The sequence below is a fragment of the Gymnogyps californianus genome, chromosome 19 (genome assembly GCF_018139145.2).
Source record: "Gymnogyps californianus isolate 813 chromosome 19, ASM1813914v2, whole genome shotgun sequence".
NCBI lineage: Eukaryota > Metazoa > Chordata > Aves > Accipitriformes > Cathartidae > Gymnogyps > Gymnogyps californianus.
In genome coordinates, this window is record NC_059489.1 from 13,360,686 (window position 1) to 13,381,432 (window position 20,747).

The following is a 20,747-nucleotide window of genomic DNA, read 5'->3' on the forward strand; positions in this document are numbered from 1 at the left end:
ACAACAAATTGGGCAGCTCTGACTGATCCTCTTCCCTGCGGGGAGCTCCACGCACTTGTCAAAAATGCTCAGAGCAGAGACATGCATCTCCCCTCTCTCCAGCCTCACAAGGTCTTTATTTAAACAAACGGTCCCGTTTCACCATGTTACGTAGGTCTAGAGCTTGCACGGACTTTGCTGTACCACAGCACTGGTCTCCAACAACAGATCTCATCTGTACTATTCTGTCCAGCTCACTGAGTAACTAGCTCTGCTATGAGGACAGTGAAAAGAAAAGGTCAAATGCTCTGAAATTCAGACTCTGTGCTTGCACAGATCAGAATCAGGGCAGACAGGTTTTGCCTTGGACACCACAGTCAGATAAAAGCCATATGAGAGCCGTTACCTGGACCAGATGGGCACTGTACCTTAAAAGAGAGAGATTTTCCGGTTTTGTTTCCTTGGTGGTAGATAAAAGAGTTCAGAAAACAGTATTTTTCAGCATATAGAGCCATAAGATAAGTAATGAGAGTTAAATACAGCCACTGAAATTAAAGTTACATTGACAGCAACAGGCACACAGCTCCCTGCACAAGGTACCCTCAGCTCACATGAAACCAAGAGACGCATTTTCAAAGCAGTCCAATGTACAGAAGTGTTTAAAACCCTCAGACAGCTTCGAAAATCACCACCACAGCTTTTCTCCCCGGGAGGGGGAGGGAAGCAAACAAGCAGGACAGACTCCCAGGAGCCACGGCTCAGCCTGAGCGATTTCCACGCAGCTGCTCTGCTACCGCTGCTCTCCAGAATCACATTCTCCTGGAATTAAGTTATGGCACACTTTGGAATTAAAGTGGTTTGCAAAAATCACTATAATTCTGCTCTGCAATAACTCTTGTGACATAATCTTACCATGGCAAATGGATTTCTTGCAGACCAAGAAAAACCCGCACCCAGACGGCACTGCCTCCCCCTGTGCACTGTTTGTTTTGGAGCGTGAGCGGGTGCTGCTGGAAGGCACAGAGAAGCTCTTTGCTCCAGCACCGCAGCACTGGCAGCAGCAGAGGAACCCAGCTAAGAAAAAGGGAATTTGGTCACTTTGCCACAGCCTGGATGCCTTTGCTGACGCTGCCAGCAGCAGCACTCAATCCAGAGCTCGGTTTCATCTGGGAAGGGGGTGCTCATCCCACAGGAAAACAGGCTGACACTTCAGTCAGACAGGTACGGCCTTGCTGAGCCAGGCCTGCAGAAGGAGGGTAAGGTCCTGCACAGCCCACGGGCACGCCAGCTCCCCGCTGCCCGGCTCATCTCCACTCACCGCCATGTACGGCCGGCACCCCGCATCCCGCGTTTTGGCAATGGAGTCCACAAGCTGTCCGCTAATGCCAAAGTCACAGAGTTTAATATTTCCATTTCTGTCCAGAAGAATATTGGAAGGTTTGATGTCTGCAAGGGAAAGAAATTTAAACCAGTAAGTCACGGCTGGAGGTTTCAATTTCAAGAACAGCAGCTGCAGAGAACTGACACCGGCAGTGCCACACAATCGCCATCGCCCCTTGGCGTGGGGCAGGCAGCGACTCGGTGCACTCGCCACTGCTGAGGACCCTGACTAGGAGCAAGAGGAGATGGAGCCAGCCCCAAAGATGCCACGTGCCCGGAGGCAGAGGCAGACACCCAACCACCTTGAAATCACGCTTTTATGGAAAAGCACAGACCGAAGGGGCCATGAAACAGCCACTGGGGACACACTTGTGCAAAACCTGTACTCACACTCACAGTAACACACATGTTAATTACACTTTGACTTGAAGCAAAGGCTGCTTAAAATTCTTGCAATTATTTTTGTAGGTAAGAAGACATGAACTCACCTCTGTGAATGATTTTCAAGTTTTCTTTTAAGTGGTTTAGTGCTTTCACAGTCTAGGAAAGAAAAACGGATGAAAAATAAGCAAATGTCATAAGATTCCTGTGATTATTAAACTTTTGGAGCTCCAAGAACAGGGGGAAAAGCATTTAATATGTTGAGATATCAATGCTGTAATACGCCATGTAATAAAAGCATTTCTTTCCCCAAACTTTCCTGCAAACAGAAGGTGATATAAGAGAGGGCATGTGCTTAAGTAAGCACATACCACTTGTAACCTGGAAAGATCACACTCTGGGAGAGGGGAGCAAGGGGTGAAGTCAAGCAATTTCTGATGTTAATTATCTTGAGTAATAACTTAGTTCAAGCCCTATGCTGTACTTTTTCAGTAGGTAACAACTGTTCCCATTCCACTGACTCGGCAGCAACAGTATGGGGAGCAGCAGAGGCTGTTCTGATTTAACCATTCACCATCAAATGGAAGAGACATTTAGGGAGCCTGATTTCACAGGACGATTTTAAAAAAATCCTGAAAGTTCACCATTTTAATTAATTTTGCTTCTGCTGAAAAGATCGTTGAAACCTATGACCAAAAGACTGCCTTGAAGATGATGGCAAGAGCGCATTCATGTTGTGCTGCAAAGCTCTCTGAAGCTGTGCTACTGTAAGGATGAAGTCTAGCACTGAGGAACAACTCCCAAAGACTGCTCCTTGCTGCTTGCCCAACCCCATGTTCAAGTGTTTAGGTAATTAAAAGCTCTAGCAGGCTCTGGGGCAGCTGAAGTGCTGTCTTCTCCTCACCGCCCACCTTGCTCCTCCAGTGCAGGTTTCTGCTCTGGCAGCAGAAGCTCCTACCTCTCACTGAACAACATAGCATCAACTGATTTTTAGGCAGGCCCGTGGTGGAATGAGACTGGATGGCCTCCTTGGACCCGAGCTTCAGCAAGAGAAAGCCTGACGGACTTAGTGACTGAATGTTGGTTTAAATCCCAGCTGACCCTGCAGAAGCTTCTGCCCCCACTCTCAAGCGGGTGAAGCAGAAGCTCACAGCTCTTCAACCTGGGGTAAAAGAGCTCTAACATGAAATGAAGGGTGGCTGGCGGAGCACACCAAGCTGTGAGCTGCAGCACATATCCCACCTGCACATGATGGGGCTACCAGGGCAGTGCACATGTAGACCTTCTGGACCTGGATGCCCTCAACGTCTAAGATACTCAGGGCCAGTATTCTCGTGCTAGAGTGATTAAATGCCATTCCTCATTTGTGTTCTAGAAAAAGGTGGACAGAAATGAACCCCAGACCACAAGATCTAGTCAGAACCCATCTCAGCTCCTAAAGCCAGTCTGTGCAGAGGACCTCTCTCATGAGCTGGTGGGGCTGGGCTGCCTTCAGGTGCAGCATGAAGGAAGGAGAGCAGCGTTCAACGAGCAGCCCACGACTTCCCACACAGCACAGCTGGGTTTCACGTCCTCAGATCTGTTGTGGGTATCAAGTATGGAAAATTTTAGATTACTCATTCCATCCGTCACTCACTCCCAGGTCAGAAACAACCAAGGTGGCCATTTCCCTGGCTAGGCGTTAAAGCTTTGGTGCGCTTTCACAGCATGCTGTCTGCACAGGATAAGTAGAGAAACTCCCTTTGAGAGATTCAAAACTCATCTCAAGTCTCTGTCCAAACTATCTTCATCAGGCAAACACCTGGCAAGGCCTGTCTGAGCCAAAATGTGGGCCAGCGTGTCTAATACCCTGCAAACCCTAAAAGGATCTCCTTTCTTTCCCCCACGGAATTACATATAACTCCAAGCAGACTACTCTGGAAGGACAGACCTTATCCAGCCATCTCTTGTCTACGTCTCAAGCCTTGCTTTGGACAGTAATACATTTAGTTGGTTGGTGGCAAGACGATGCATCCCATGGGCTGCAGAACAGCCATCGGCTGCCTTTGATAGGATCTTCAGTCTTGGCTACAAACATCTAAATACGTGACAGTGTATGAGCCGTGAAGGCAGCCTGTTAGCTGTAAGAAGTGGCAGCAGGTCCAGGTAGGCTCAACTTTTTATAAAGATGCCCCTAAGATGATTGAAGACTGTTTTCTCCAAAGATCTGGCCCTGAGCAGAATTTGCCCATATCCTTTCAAGAGGTCACGGTTTCTGACTTGCTGAGCACCTTCCCATCACTCTGACAGCTCAGAACACCAGCTTACTGTGGCATTCACGTGCTGGAGGTGATACAGAGGCAGTTTGCCCATCCGTCACCAGCACGGCATGGCTCCAGCATTTGCTCACATCTTCCTAAATGGTAGTTCACTTCTACAGCCTTTCATCTTCCAGCAGGCTCGCTGAACTAATTTGTTTGGCTCGGCCTTGACTTTTTATTGGGCCAGGACTTCCAGGTTAAGTCAAGAAAATATCAGCCAGGTTCTCCACCTGCTGAAGACTTGCTTGTACTTTTGGGAGCCTTTGCACAAGGCTACCAGAGGTTTCTCTGGACTGGGGCGGCCCAGCATCCCCTGAAGAAATCCAATGGACCTGACAGATTTTTGCGGGCAGCAGCAGGACAGAGGTTTCGGGATACCTTTCAACACCCCTTCTTCCACAGCCCAAAACCAAAAGTTTGTTTTGCAGGGCCAGACCTTGCCCTTGTGTTTAGACAACTAAGGGTTCATTTTGCAACCTCCAAGGATAACTTTACAGGGCTCCTTAAAGGGAGACAGTGGGCTCCGTGTAGCAGGGCTGCACTCAGATAACCCTGGGTGGGATGTAGCTCACTTCACCACCTAAGGCACCACAAGATGGGAACTCAGCTCCCACACAGAGGGACCAACCTCTCCCCACTGACTCAAAAGAGAGAGCAGGCAACTCACTGAGACCAGGCCCTTACTCTCAAATAATTTGGTGGGGTTCACATGTCCTGGCTATAAACGCCCAATCCCTTGTTCCCTTTACAAACGAAGGGGAGACAGCTCATCTATTGTAGGCACCTTCCTTGGGATGAGACGACCTGCGCCCAGCTTCCGCTGCTGCCACCACCACTGCACATGAAGCGATCCCTGAGGAGGGGGCTGGTGCCTATGCTGTCGGTGCCCACGTTCCAGCAGGCAGAGCAGGAAGATGGTCCTAGGGTCTCTTTATGAACTGATTACAGACCCCAGGACCTGCTTTTCTGTCATGCAATATGCTGTGGAAAAGTCAGAGTGTACTCAAGGATCATTAAAAGTGTGGTGCAAAACAACAGCAGCAGTTCTGCTGCACACAGATCAACCGGCCTTCTCACATGTGAGTGAAAGAGATCTGAATTTTTCACATGAGCTTCAAAAACATACACAAAAAGGTTTAACAAAATACTCACAGCTAAAGTGATTTTGCCTAGGATTTCTTCTGGAATAACATCATCTAATACACTATATACATATTTGTAAAACTTATCAAACGAGGTAGACATGAGCTCCATACAGATCCAACAGTCACCCTGGAAAGAGAAAAGAATCTGTGTTACTGTCAAGATAAAAATGAGAAACAGAAATCCAGAGAGCATAAAGAGATCCCTTGAATCCAATAAAATACATTAACAGCAACATGCGTTTGACAGGAAGGATGGAATTCATCTTGATTAATTTTAGCAATGGAAGACTCGCCCCTACACGCACCTCTCCCCCACTCCATTCACCAGCAGAGGCAACCAGCTGACCAGCTCAGACCTGATACTACATTTTAGATGCCTGAACCTAGTCTCAAAAACTGTTTGGCTCTCCAGAAGGCTGCAGGCACAGTGAAACACCAGCATGCACAGTAAGACTAATAAAAAATCCCTTCAGTTTATGACTGCTCTGCAGAGGACAGAAGACATTTCACAGAACATTCAGAGATCTCATCTAAGCAAGAGAAAATGAAAATAAACCCAAGTATGGCGGGGGTTGTTGATTTGCATCTTACAGTTAAACAATTTAAATGCAGAAAATTGTAAAACATACTAGTATCTGTGTTAAACCAAGCTAAGGTTAACTACCATAGGAGAATAACATGTCTTTTTATCAAACTCTCTCCTGAGATCTGCAAATGGACCGACTCACAATGGATTGGCTGGGGATGAGAAATGGATCCCCACAATATAGAAGGACTTCATCTTTTGTTTTAGTATGTATCTACCATATGGTGATGGACAGCTTAGCCATGGATTGATCTTAGTTATCTCAATTGTTTTGATCATTTTAGCTCCAGTTGATGTCGACTGAAGCTTTGTGTGAGCTATTTCCATAGACTTTCATGCACTTCAGGCAACTTTTCATTGCTAGAAATACCAAAACACTAGAACTAGACCTGTCCTCACCAGAAACGACATACTCAAACCTATTTTCTACAGGCTGTATCACAATGAGTGTTAAAACTGCATTAGCTGTCAAAAGCTACCTGCAGAACAGAGTTGATTAGTCTGGTTGTCTCACCCTGGCTAAATACCACCTGAAACACTTGTGTAAGGAGCAGCAGCTTGTGCAGGTCGTGCTGCCCTGGGCTGCCTGGGTGGTTCAGAGCACGGGATGCCTGTCTGGTTATGACTAAGCTGCACACTCCTGTGATATAAGAAGCAAGAAATAGAGGAGAAACTTCCCCAAGTAATTAACCTACAGAAGGTAGATTTTTCCCAACCAGACAAAACACAAACCAACCAAACTCTATGTTAATACATGGAAATGAAATTAGGAAAAAAACCTAGGGTATGGACAGACTGGAGGTGTGGCAAAGCCCCGTGCTCCCATCCTGCACACCCACGTCACTTCTGTTTGAAGCAATCTCCTAGTGCTCCTGAGAATCAGAAGCAATTCTCGAGTTGTATTTAGCTGATGGAAAAGCTTGTCGAGCCACAGGTTTTAAGGCCAAAAAGGGCTTTTCTGCCACTCAGAATGACCTGTGAAACACAAGCCAAGGAACTGCATCCGCCAAGATGCCTCCAGTCCCAATGCTTGGTTTAGCAGGAATGGCAGCGCCCAGCAAAGGTGTTGTCAAACACTGCATGCTGACATCAGCAGAGCCAGCGGTGCCACCCAGCTTGGTCTTGGGCTGCTCACACACATGCAAGGCTGCTTTCAGCAACACAGACAGCAAACCGCCAGGAAGCGTCCCACGTGCCACCAGTGTTACAGATGCTGCTGCTGCTTCATGGACAGCGAATCCATCACCGCCTCCTGCCAAAGGAGGGCTGCTGTCTCCAAGCAGAGCCTCTCCCTTCTGAGCGGAGGGGATCTGCTTTCCTAGGAAGGGCTGAGCCACCGGTGGGCTGGCTGGGGAAGAAGAATGTGGGTTCAGAGCCACGGGCAGCCCCATTTTACACTGCTCATTTGCCACCATGCTTTTTACATCAGCACAAGGCAGAGTGGGAGCTAATGTCATCCACCCAAGGGAAATGGCTGCTACAAGCCTGAGCCCAGAAAACACGCATTTCACCCAAAACAAAGCAGAAGGGACTGACTGAAAAGGTGCTGTGCTGGACACAGAAGCAGAGACACCACGGTGAAAGAGGCAAGTGCAGCGCTATGGGAAGAAGGCACGACTGGCGTTTCAGAAGACATGGAGAAAGGTGAGCTCAGGCTGCTAGAGAACAGAAGATTGGCTATGGATGAATTTGGCTGAGGACCTGTTCAGATTTAATCTGCAGAAATGAAATTAGGCAACACATGCAGAAAATTTCCCTTTTCAGCACTGACAACAAATGCAAAGTACAGTTGAGGCACTTCCATATTATCGAGAGTGGCTCAGAGAAAGCAACATGGATTCAGCGCTAGTGATGTGCATAAATCAAGTGAAACTGGAACCACACCAGACCCTTACAAGCTATCTGTAGTGAAAGCAAACATGGACTTGTTCTACTGGCTGCAGGATCATTCAAAACATTGCTTCTGTTTTGACCAGCTTTATATAAAAAATTGGTACTGCGCTATATTCCCGTGTTACTGTACTTAGACTGCAAGGGATTAGATTTGTTCAAGAATGCCAGAATATTACTGACCACCTGCAGCCTTGTATTTATGTCCAATCACACCAATATCATGAGTGTCTTCAGTCGCCCAGGTTACAACGGCTGGTGTTTGTACAGCAAAAGTAAACTGAAGTGAAACAACAGGCCACCTTGTTAGAGCCGTTATCCTCACAGAAGCTTCACAATATACTTTGTGCATCTGCAGGGTTGGGGGGTGTGTGTTACCGAAAACTCAAACAAGTACAAGACATTGTTATCCAATGTTAATTTAAGCATAAAAAAACTGTACATGATCAAAAGCACCAAAGGAAAGACTTGGTTTACTTGGTCTCCAGAAGGAAGGAGGGGCATTCCACTGGCCAACTAGAGACTTGAAGTCCACACAACCCAGCAACTGGGCACCATTCTGTGACCATCTGCACAGGCCAAGGGCACTCATCCTCCCTGACCCTCAAGGCAGAATGTTGGGCACTTATCTGAGACCAAAGGCTGCAGCTCCAGCTAGGGGGGGTCTGCACCATCCACCCCAGCGGTGGCCAATGCCTTCACCCAGATGGAGCAGCTGAAGGCAGAGGCTGCAGCACAGACCTCAGGCTGCAGGCAGTGCCTAGACCTTTCTCCTGGTGCAGGGATGGGCAGCAGACCTGCCTGCTAAAGCTGTGCCCAGGTGGAGGACCTCCTGCAGCCGGTGGCTGAGCTGCAGGAGGCGGTGAGAAGGCTGCGTAACATCAGGGAGGCTGAGAAGGAGTTCGGTAGCTGGTTCCAAGTGCAGCCTGCAGTGGACCCACAGCCCACGGCCAAACAGCCAAAAACTTCCCCACCGGCACACACAGAAGGGAGGGGGGCCAATAATGCAGAAGAATGGAAGCTTGCAACAGCAAGGACCTGCAGGAGGAAGAGACTTCCCCCGACGTCAAAAGAAAGTCAAAAAGGAAGCCTACAGAGGGTGGAAGCAAGGACAGGTAGCCTGGGAGGAATACAGAGAAGTTGCCCGAGCAGCCAGGGATCAGGTTAGGAAAGCTAAAGCCTTGAGAGAATTAAAACTGGCCAGGGACATCAAGGGCAACAAGAAAAGCTTCTATAGGTACGTCGGTGATAAAAGGAAGACTAAGGAAAACGTGGGCCCTCTCCGGAAGGAAACGGGAGACCTGGTTACCCAGGACATGGAGAAGGCTGAGGTACTCAATGACTTTTTTGCCTCACTCTTCACCGGCAAGTGCTCCAGCCACACCACCCAAGACGCAGAAGGCAAAGGCAGGGACTGGGAGAATGAAGAACTGCCCACCGTAAGAGAAGATCAGGCTCGAGACCATCTAAGGAACCTGAATGTGCACAAGTCCATGGGACCTGATCAGATGCATCCGAGGGTCCTGAGGGAACTGGCGGATGAAGTGGCTACGCCACTATCCATCATATTTGAGAAGATGTTGCAGTCCGGGGAAGTTCCCACTGACTGGAAAAGGGGAAACATAACCCCCATTTTTAAAAAGGGGAAAAAGGAAGACCCGGGGAACTACAGGCTGGTCAGTCTCGCCTCTGTCCCTGGCAAGATCATGGAGCAGATCCTCCTGGAAGCTATGCTAAGGCATGTGGAGAACAGAGAGGTGATTGGTGACAGCCAACATGGCTTCACTAAGGGCAAATCATGCCTGACAAATTTGGTGGCCTTCTACAACAGGGTTAGAGTATTGGTGGATAAGGGAAGAGCAAATGATGTCATCTACCTGGACTTGTGCAAAGCATTTGACACTGTCCCACACGACATCCTTGTCTCTAAATTGGAGAGACATGGATTTAATGGATGGACCACTCGGTGGAATGAATTGGCTGGATGGTCGCACTCAAAGAGTTGCAGTCAACGGCTCCATGTCCAAGTGGAGACCAGTGACAAGTGGCGTTCCTCAGGGGTTGGCACTGGGACCGGCGCTGTTTAACATCTTTGTCGGGGACACGGACAGCAGCATTGAGTGCACCCTCAGCAAGTTTGCCGACAACACCAAGCTGTGTGGTGCAGTAGACATGCTGGAGGGAAGGGATGTCATCCAGAGGGACCTTGACAAGCTTGAGAGGTGGGCCCGTGCAAACCTCATGAAGTTCCACAAGGGCAAGTGCAAGGTCCTGCACATGGGTCAGGGCAATCCCAAGCACAGATACAGGCTGGGCGATGAGTGGATTGAGAGCAGCCCTGAGGAGAAGGACTTGGGGGTGTTGGTTGACAAGAAGCTCAACATGACCCGGCAATGTGCGTTTGCAGCCCAGAAAGCCAACTGTATCCTGGGCTGCATCAAAAGAAGCATAACCAGCAGGTCAAGGGAGGTGATTCTCCCTCTCTACTCTGCTCTTGTGAGAACCCACCTGCAGTACTGTGTTCAGCTCTGCGGCTCCCAACATAAGAAGGACATGAACCTGTTGGAGTGGGCCCAGAGGAGGGACACCAAAATGATCCAAGGGCTGGAGCACCTCTCCTATGAAGACAGGCTGAGAGACTTGGGGTTGTTCAGCCTGGAGAAGAGAAGGCTCTGGGGAGATCTTACAGCAGTCCTCCAGTACCTAAACGGGCCTACAAGAAAGTCGGAGAGGGACTTTTTACAAGGGCATGTAGTTGATAGGACAAGGGGTAATGGCTTCAAACTGAAAGAAGGTAGATTTAGATTAGGTGTGAGGAAGAAGTTCTTCACTGTGAGAGTGGTGAGGCACTGGCACAGGTTGCCCAGAGAGGCTGTGGATGCCCCATCCCTGGAAGCGTTCAAAGCCAGGTTGGATGGGGCTTTGGGCAATATGATCTAGTGAAAGATGTCCCTGCCCATGGCAGGGGGGTTGGACTTGATGATCTTTAAGGTCCCTTCCAATCCAAACCATTCTGCGATTCGATGATTTTATAATTCATCAGCCACTGAATCCCTTCTATAGCCAGTGTAACCAGGAATATAGCCAGTGGTATAACCCCCCCTTCTGCACTTTCCTCCAGGCCTTTCTCTTTCTGATTGTCTTCATTCTGCAGCCTTTACTAGATGCCACTTTCTTCTCTCTTCTGTTAAGAAGTCAGGCTGTGGACATGAAAACCATTTCAACTGCCACACATTACAACATCAGTGCTCAGGGATTCTTTCTGTTATTGAAAAAAAAGGTTGATTTTTGTCTACCTAGGATCGTTAGAGAACCAAGTAACACAGCAGTCCCCTCAAAAGCTGCACTTGAAGAATGAAGGATACCGTAACATCACGGCGAAGTGCAACACCATGACGTGAAGGTCACAGCATCATCAACGAGAGCATGAGCGAACAGAGTGCTGTCCCATGGAGGACATGACTCCAGCACATGCACTATCTGGCATCAGTGCAATGAAGCCCCTGACTCCATGCAAAGGCTGAAACACTGTCTTCTACTTTTTCAGCTTTGTTCCCCTTTCATTAAATGGGCAATTTAATCCCATCTAACGGGTCCTGATAGACTCAAGCAAAGTCTCGTAGCAAACAACTTGTAGTTTTTGCATTGTTACACATTACATACACAGACATACATAATAACAGAAGGACGTCCCATACGATTGAAGAACAAGAAGCAAACAATATGTGTTAAGACGCTGCCTGCTGAGGGACAAGCAGCACCAGTTCCCAGAGAAGACTTTCCCTATCAGAAAATGCTTGCTGAACAAGTGAGACAGACTACAACTAGGGAGAAATATTTGTGTAGTATTTTTTGCCTTTCCAAATCAAACTTTTCATACTCATAGAGGCTACCACAGTAACTTGCCTGTTTACAGTTACTTTCCTGACTGCAAGCTGGGATACTTGTCTGTCTTCAAAATAAGACCTTCAACAGTTTTGTCCAATTTGGTTTAGTATTCCCACTCCCCAAACTGTTAGGACTGAGAGCTAAGCAGAGCTTAGCTCTGCTTCTCTGCATCAACAGCTCACTCTTCTGGAAAGGCTACCTGCCTTCCAAAACAGCCCACCTGCCCTGCTGCTGTTCCTGAAACTGCTATAATCTTCTTGCTAATCATCTGATTGTGAGAGCCACCTACTCAACATTTACGCTCCTCTAAAGAGGCTCAAATTGAAGTCTTTCACCTTTTAGGAGCAGGCAGAAGAAGACTTCCCATCTGTAGCTCCATCCGTCCCTGGAGAATCTGAATCCTGGCTCAGAGCAGGCGGTCCCAAGAGGATCTGCCTTTTGGAACTTATTTCCTTACTTTTCACCTTGAAATGCTGGAACAAAGAGCTTTGTTTATACATGCTTTGCTGTAGGACTTCCTGAGAGAGGTTCAGTCTTTAGCAATGTCCCATGAGCTCTTATGGGGAGGTGCACCAGGGGATGGTGCAGCAGTGACCTGGATCATTCACAGTTATTTGGGAACAGATCTGCTAAGCAGAGCTGGGGGGTGAGACAGGTTCAAACATACTGGTGAAATTCTTTTTTTCCCTTTCTGTGCTTCTCTGCTGTCATAGCTTCCTAGCTTTAAAAGATGTAATTAATATTAAAACATGTAATTAATATGACAAGACAGAAAACCTTATCCAAGCATACCAGCTCACTCTGTGTACCTTTGAGGCACGTGACTTGGAACATCACCTTGGCAGTAAGGGACTGAGGAGAGGGGAAGGTTGCTTTCATCTCAGAAGCAAATACCACTGATGCTGAGGGTGGGGGGAAAAGGGGATTCCAGGGACCAACACTATATAACCCAGAGTGACCTTACTGAAACCCTTCCCGGACGGAGCACGCAAGGAGCCCTGCCTGGCTGCAGAAGGACAGGACTTTTGGACAAGACAAAGGGTGCAGCAGAAGCCAGGTTGACATTTGGGTGCTGATCAAGGTAGGATTTTATACTATTTATGTATTTATACTTACATCCTGGGATGTGCCTAGAGCTGCAGAGAGGTGACAGGCTTGCACAGCTCTGAACATGTTGCTCATCAGCATCTGGCAAGACACTGTCTTGCCCAGAGACTTTTCTTCACACCAGCTGACAGCCTTATCATTTGTATTTCAGCAAAGGTGGAAATTTTCAGCCAAGGCTGAGGCTCCACACTTGATAGGAGCTTGTACTGTGTGAACATGGACAACGCCTCCTGGCCCAAAATGGCTTTGTGTTTAAACAGATAAGAAAAAGCAGAGCATAGGAAAAGGAAGGATTATTATCCTTATTTTAGAGACTGAGATTTAAAGCCAGAGGAGTAACCTGGCAGAATTACAGAGGCAGACTCTCTAGAAGCAGGAATTGAATATTCAGTCCCAGTTTTGGGCTTTAACTACAACACTGACCTTCTTTCTCTAACAGTTCCCTGGTAAAGCCCCGCAAGACTCTGCACAGGCTGCTACGCCTGATAATATGCAAAGATGACTAGTGGCCAGTAGGTCTCTCTTATCCTTCTTCCCTTGAGCAGATGTACTGGATTTGTGCTGAAGTAGTGGCAAACAGGCAAGGCTACATGTCTATCCCCCTATACTGTGCCAGCTTCAACACCAGAGCAATTACAGGAGGAGGAATAATCCACACCTGCAGGAGAGCTGCAGGAGCTCCTGCTCCCTGGAGGAAGGGGATGCAGTAGTCAGGTTTTGACATTCATCTTCTCCAAAACTCTTGTTCTTGCAAACAGACCAAACACTGGCACTCCAGTGCTGCTCACCAATGCTATATTCCTCTTCTTGTGCCTGTACTGAACAGACAGCTCAGCCTGATGACTGACCTCCAACCATGGCATAAAACTGTCCGCGCTGCATGGAGAGGGCCAGCTTCCCAACTGTTTTTACTGGTTATTGGAAGCTAGATAGCAATGGGAGTGCCTGGGCAAAGCACAAGGAGATAGAAGGATACCTTCTGTGGTGCTGCAGCATAATATCTGCCTTAAATTACAATAAGTAGATGCTAAAACAGTCACAAACATGCAGTGATTAACATCACATCGATCATGATGAACACCGTGAACAGCTAAAGTATGTCAGGATTAACGGTGGTCAGCTGACATAGCTTTCAATGCTCTAATTCTGTTCTTCACTTGGAAGCACTCATGGAAGCATCACATTGAATAACCCACTCCACAGCACACGCTATCTATGTGCATAAAAGGGCCAAGCAAAATTACAGCCCCTAGGCTACCTATTGCAGATACTGCTCCTTTCAAGAACAGTCATGCAATTTTGGTCTCTGTCCCAAAAGGACAGAGTAGAACTGGAAAAGATGCAGAGAACAGCAAGAAAGATGATCAAAGGTCTGGAAGGGGTTCCGTGTATGACACAGGCTGGCACTTATCAGGCCGGGTAAGACATGACAGGGGGGGAATATGGCAACTGTCCATAAAGTCCTCAGCGGCCTGGAGAGAATGGATAAAGATCAACTGTTTACTGCCTCTTCAAATACAAAAACTAGGGGAAGTACTAGAGGCACCACTCAAAACAGCAGGATGAAAATTCAAAATGAATCAAGGTGATGCGCCTTCAAACGAGGGGTGGACAACTAAGGGAAGTGCCTCTCAGGGACCACCACGGATGCAAAAAATGTACATGTATTCAAGGGGAAACTGAACACTTTCATGGAAAAGAAATCCAGTAAGAGTCACTGAGCACAAAGACAGCACATCTAGCTCAGAAGACACTCAGCTGCGTACGACTGAAGGCTATGGCAAAGTATCACACACATTGCTGCAAGCAGATCCTGTGGGCCGTTGCCAGAGACAGAACACCCAGCATGGCTGCCCTTGTTTTCTTATGTATCTGCAGGTACAAACCACTTCAAGGCAGATGCACGTCAATTGGGAGTCTCTGACACAGCCTGGATATGTACATACATACATACATACATCAGATAACCTTATGGGGAGCTGTGACTATCACAGCAGCCACCTTCATTACAGGGATACAGGTCCTCCACACGGTCACGTCTCACAGCCACTGACATAAACCACATTTGCGTCCAAGCACCATGAAGCAGAGCTGTGCCCAGCGCGGCAGCACGCGCTCTGTGTGGGGGAGCCACAGACCCGGAGCTCATCAAGAGAAGAAAAGCAGGAAAGGAGGAGACACTGAAATACGCAGAGAGACATGACAATGAATGGGAATAGCATGTATGTGCTCAGCAGCACCCAGACGTCTGGGTCTCCTGGTTAAATACTCTTGACTGAAAGTGGAGAGCTAAGAAACCTAACATGAATTAAATTTCTCCTCCTTATTGCAAGTTGGAAACTGCAAAGAAAAAAAAAGGTAAAAACCAAACTCTGCTATGAATGAAGCAAGTTTGGAGTGCCCACCTCTCTGAAGAGCGCGCCATAAAACTGAACAATATACGGGCAGTCACTGCTTCGCATTACTACATCAAGGTCCATCAGAAGCTGCTTCTGTTCTTTTTCATCCACTGTCGACCGAATTCTCTGAAAGAGGAAGAGTGGCAGAGACTTTATCACTTACATGCCATTACTGTATCCTCAGACCCGCTTGTGGAGAAACATGCCAGGGACCCCAAACCCAAGGCTGAGCAGGCAATCCCAAGGCATGCTCAAACACACTCTAGAGAATTAAGCTAATATATTTCTCAAATAAGAAATATAACTGAAAACCCCTAAAGCCATTTAATTCAGACTATAACATCCCCAGTTCTCTCATGAGCATCAACATTTTCAGATGAAACGTCAGAATGAAATTAAAAAGCAGAGATTTCACTGAAAACTACAGCAAAACAATATATTCAGGCTTTTGTTTCAAAACAAATTCCCACACAGTTCTTAGCCATGTTGGACAGGGCTCGAAGGCTGTTTTGAAATTTAACCAAGGAACATTATGTTTAAAATTTCTAAGACAAACACAGAAGACAAAAAGGCTCCTTCCACCATGCCTCCACCATGGCTCACACGGTGAAAAGGGACCATCACATAACCAAGGGAACACATTGCTCTGGTAATGCTAATGGTGGGCAGCAGTCCCGTGAGCTCTTCCCATAAAACTAACAATTCTTTACCTAGTACTGGCTTAGGGAACGTTAACACTATATAAAAGATATTTTATATATATATATAAAAAATACATACTATGTGTATATAAAGATACATATATGTATACACATACTATACTTCATATATACACTATATATAAAGAAAAGTGTCATTTGGGCTTGAAAGAACAATGCAAGTTTGAAAATAGAAAACTGTACATGTTCAAACATGAAGCTTGTTAAATGAAGGATGGAGAAGACCATCCATTGTTTTTCATGTGATTTTACAGACATATTTAACATCTTGCACTAATTAATGCATTCCCTGAATCACAGGTGAGGAAATTGTGATCCTGAAGGTGTGACTCAGGTTGAAAAAGCATTAAAAAAAACAAGAAAAAAATATTTGGCAAGAAGTCCAAAGCAACAGAGGTACCCTGGACCCTCCTTGAGGAGAAAAACTACTCGGCTATCCAAAAAAGAAAAATTATTTAAGGTTGTGGGAAAAATCTGTAAGATACCTGCACCCACTCCCACTGACACTACTGCCCTGTGAGCAACTGCTGGTGGCATCAAGACCACACACATTAAAGCACAAGGCTAACTATATGAAGGTACTTTCAAGGCTGGCCATTCATATAGCACCATTTGAGAAACAGTGCATGATTATGTACCTTGACTATGTTGTGATGACCCCCACAAAAATGAGGACAGTATCAATACTATAATCTTCCTTACCTTTGGTGTATCCTGATATTTTGGTATTTCACCACTCATTCTTAATGTTCTAGTAGCTCTAGTTTGGCCTAAACCAGCAATTGTCATGTTCATATTGCCCTTCTTCCTCCCAGTGAATTCTAGAGTACTTGGGAAAACTGGCCAGAAACTTGCCCAGCACACCCACAATCTGTAACATCCACACCCTGCGGTGCCACTGAGCGGGTGGGATTTTGTAGTCACAAACAGTGCAAGAAGATGACTCAACGGACTAGTAATGAAACTAAAATGCTTCACCTCTAGGTCACTGGTTCAAGTCTGTTTCACAGAAGTTCAGACACATCACTGAAGAAAGTCTGATGAGTTTGACTTGCGTCTACACCATCTAAAGCTCTGCAACCCCCTGCTGAGATATCAAAGGCTGAGCAGATCGAATGTCTCTTTCTAGGTGGCACACCATCAGCACTGTGTGAAATGATAATGACCACTGCTCTGACCTCAATAGAAGATGATGGATGCCAAAGCCGCCATGGTGGGACCTATGAGGAATAGTTTAGTCTCTCACTGAGATGCTACCCACTTCTATGAAAAGTTCACCTCTTTGGTAAGGAGCAATACCAAAAGGAGCTTTTCTCCATATTGTAACTTGCATCTCCCTTCTGTGCCAACTTCGTATCTGTCTCCAAAAAGCCTCTTTCCTGGTCATCCGGGAGTCTCCTCAGCCCACTGCTGCATTCCCCTTGCATCTGCACAATCCTGTCACAGCCATCCCCACAGCGTGCTCCTCAAACTCCACAACTTTCCCTGAAAGCATCTCCTTCCACCTCTGACATTTCCGTCTCTGCTGTTACTTCTCTAACTCTGGAAAGCATGTGAAATATATGTTGTATGGAGGAGGCAATTTTAACGGCACCCCAGAACAACACTGAACCCAAAGGTTCCTCCTTTTCCAAAACACAGTCTCCCCAGGGAGAAAGAGAAAGGGCAGGCAGAGGACCGAGAGGATGGACAGTGGGTCAGCTATAGGGCAGAGCATCGAGGCAGACACGGGAGCCAAAGGACACCTTGAGAAGCCAGCATGGACTCCCCAACAAACACTGCTTCAGGGAGTGAAGGTAATGACATGATGCAAGATTGGGAGGTCTCATACCAAGAGACTGGAGAGATTGGCAAATTCAAAGAGGAGGGGAAAACTATCAGGAGCAGCATGCAGCACAGCGCTGAGCTGGGGTCAGCCCAGGCTGGAGAAGATGGCTTTGTTTACCTGGAGTGCACCAGCGAGTCTACTGTAGGCCAGCGGTCCCAATTCACCAGCTAAGGAATGAGTTGTTCACCAGCCAAACGAGGAAGAAACAGCAAAAGGTGACTGAAGTCAACAGCAGCCACTACCCAAACAGCACACAAGCCATAATGCCGACCTGCTACCTAACTCCAAGGCAGAGTGCAAGACACTGCAGCAGCTACCACAGACAGACTCCCTCAAGAACATGGCAGATGGCAGGGAAGGAAGACACAAGGTGAGGCAACAGCCTGAAGACACCATTTAAGACAGGGATGCACAGGTCTGACTTAGCTTCAGGTTTTACACCTCTCAGCCTGGTCATTCCACACTGACGTGGCCAAACAAGCCACATATGGAAAAAGTGTTTTTTTGTAGTAGAGGTTTATAGAAAGTCTCTTTTTTAACGGTTCCTTGTTGGCCTCAAACTTAAACTGCATTAAATCCTCCAGGAGAAAATTCTCCAGCCCTTTTAATACAAACACAGGTTAGGACAAAGCCTTCCGATATCAGGAACAAGAGCTTTGAAAGCTATGCCCTGGGCAGCATCAACAGCAAAAGGATAAGCTATGCTGTGGATCGGACCACTCTCAAACCTCAAACCAGACAGATCCCAGAAGCTGGACCCAAAAACAGAAGAGACATCACCCAGCCTCAATATGCACACGAAAAGATTCAGGTGCAGTGGGTAGCGACCAAAAAGAAAAGGAAAGAAAAGAAAAAAAAGCTACAAACACCAAAGTGAAAACCAACTCCTTCAGTTGCGACAACACAGTGCTGTCTTGCGTACAGGGCTCACACGTGTCCTCAGCAGAAAGCACGGCACAGCAGTGCTTGGCAGTGCCACCGGAGGGCTGGTGCTCCCAGGGGACGGCAGGGACTGAGGACACCAAACCAGCAGGAAAAGGGGTTTGCCCACTCACTGCTGAGGACAAGAATATTTATCTACCCACCCTAAACACATTTACTGCTGACAGAAGTATGTCAGGTCTTCCACTGATCACAACTAGTTTCCCACCTCCTATAATAAGGTTCTCGCTCTCTCGCAACCATTTCCTTTTAGCCCTTACTCATTCACTCCTTTCCCAGTGTACTACCAGCAGGGCTTGGAGCACTGGCTTCCCCAACTCTCAGCCAGCTACCCAAATGGATGAGTGAAACAGAAAATTCTGCTCAATAAACCATATGGAGTCAACTTGGGAGAGGGTACCTAATTGTGCAAAGAATGGAAACAATGATTTGCAATAAAGCCAGCTTGCAAAAAGCCCCAAGACTTCTCTTCAGAAGTTATATGGGAAATCGGAAGGACAGAGAAATTTGCCCCTTGACTGAGTTCAATACACTAAGTGTCATTTTGGTGGGCTTTTATGGGCTATCAGGCATTCAGGTAAGGACGGAGAGATTATGGAGGTATAAATAAATGTTAAATTCCTGCTCTCAGGGATATCCGATACTTAGCAACCTATTTCAGCTGTGAGACTGCCATCAGAGAAAACCTGTGAAAGCCACAGACATGAACATCTGTTTTAAAGCTATGGATGAGAGAGTAAGCACTGACTACAAGGCAAAATGATGTAAAAGAGGCACTGTGCTCTGAACAAGAAATGGCTCCACAGCTTACTCACTTCTCCAGGAAGAAGAGGGATCTTTTATGGACACCTCATAGGCTGAGGGCATTGGCTGGAACTGGAGACTAGACTAGGCAATACTGCAGAGCGGGACTAAATCAGCTAGGCTGATTTATACAATAGATATTGGAAGATACAGAAAATTCTGGTATATGGCTGAAAATCACTGTATCTTTTCAGCTGGGGGAAAACCGAACACAAGGTTTGTGGACAAAAATGCCCTCTCCCCAGCTGGCTTACTCTCCTAGCTGTAACTATTTCTGACAGAAAAATAATTCAATTAGAAAGAGGTGCAAGGTGTTTCCATGGGGCCATGACAAGAAGCTTGAAGGTCAACCGAAGCACAAACCACTCTACTCGTCTCTTGATGGTGTACTTTTCAGCCAGTTCAACTGGCTAAAAAGAAATTGGCAGAAGCTGCTAATACTGAACCCCAAATGTCGGAGGCACTCCCTGCTGCCGGGCAGAGCGGGCCTGCCTGCCCCCGGGATCGGGGGGCTGGAGGGGAGAGGAGCGGGAAGCGGAATTCTGCTGGCAGCCGCCTGCAGGCTCAGGACATCACTGCCGTGCTCGGGCTCCTGACCCGCACAGGCACCACCTAACAGATTAAAGGTTGGCTATTTTAAATATTCACTTATTTATCTTGTGAACTCTTCAAATAAGAAACCTTCCTAGCCTTCGAGAGGCCTTTTTAAGTACCCTGGCTAATAAAACTCACACCAGGTATTACATACAGCATTTAAGTAAGAAGCAGAGTGTCCTGCTTCAACAGGGAGAACACTCCCCAGCTTTCATTCCAGTCTGGGCTTTTTTTTCATTTATGTATTTTTATACCAGTCTGCAAAGACCAAGTATGCCAAAGATCTTTTAAAGCACTTTGTGTGAACTATCACCAGTGCCAGAGGGAAACGTCAGGACAGAAAGAAACCCCCCAGCTGCTGGGTGAGCTTCCCAAGAAAACCATTTCACCCAAATAAAATGGGGCTTCTCTATGGTTCCTCCGATGTGCCAAAGACAGTCCTGTTCCTCGGATTTGTGGTACCCTCATGAAACAAGATGCACAACCCCCCGGAGCAGCTGGGACAACACCACATGGTGATGCTGGAGGGCAAATACAAAAGGGGGATGGAAAACTGCACATACTGTGAAGCCTCTGGGATAAAACCAGGAATGACGGCATTGGAGCAGATCCTGAGAAGGGACCAGGGCTCTCTGCAGAGCAAAGAAGCCCGGGAGATTACTCACAAGTCACTTATGAACTGCCACAGACTGGGCAAAAAAAGACTGAAGAGAAAACAAGAAACCAGAAGCAAAGTCAAAGGACACTGGGTAGAATTGGAAGCCAGACCAGGCAATATTGCCGAGAGCTGGTGCTGCAGGCAAAC

General features: G+C 47.0%; 1 protein-coding gene across 3 annotated transcripts in view; it reads right to left on the reverse strand.

Moving 5' to 3' along the window:
• MAP2K4 (mitogen-activated protein kinase kinase 4) overlaps positions 1–20,747 on the reverse strand; it is a 101,982-nt gene that overhangs the window by 18,678 nt on the left and 62,557 nt on the right. For all 3 annotated transcript variants that reach the window (XM_050908354.1, XM_050908356.1, XM_050908357.1), the window contains 4 exons: positions 15,062–15,181; positions 5,193–5,312; positions 1,848–1,899; positions 1,298–1,425 (listed from right to left, as the gene is read on the reverse strand). In XM_050908354.1, the coding sequence (XP_050764311.1) occupies positions 1,298–1,425; positions 1,848–1,899; positions 5,193–5,312; positions 15,062–15,181 (420 nt within the window). The remainder of the gene's footprint in view (positions 1–1,297; positions 1,426–1,847; positions 1,900–5,192; positions 5,313–15,061; positions 15,182–20,747) is intronic.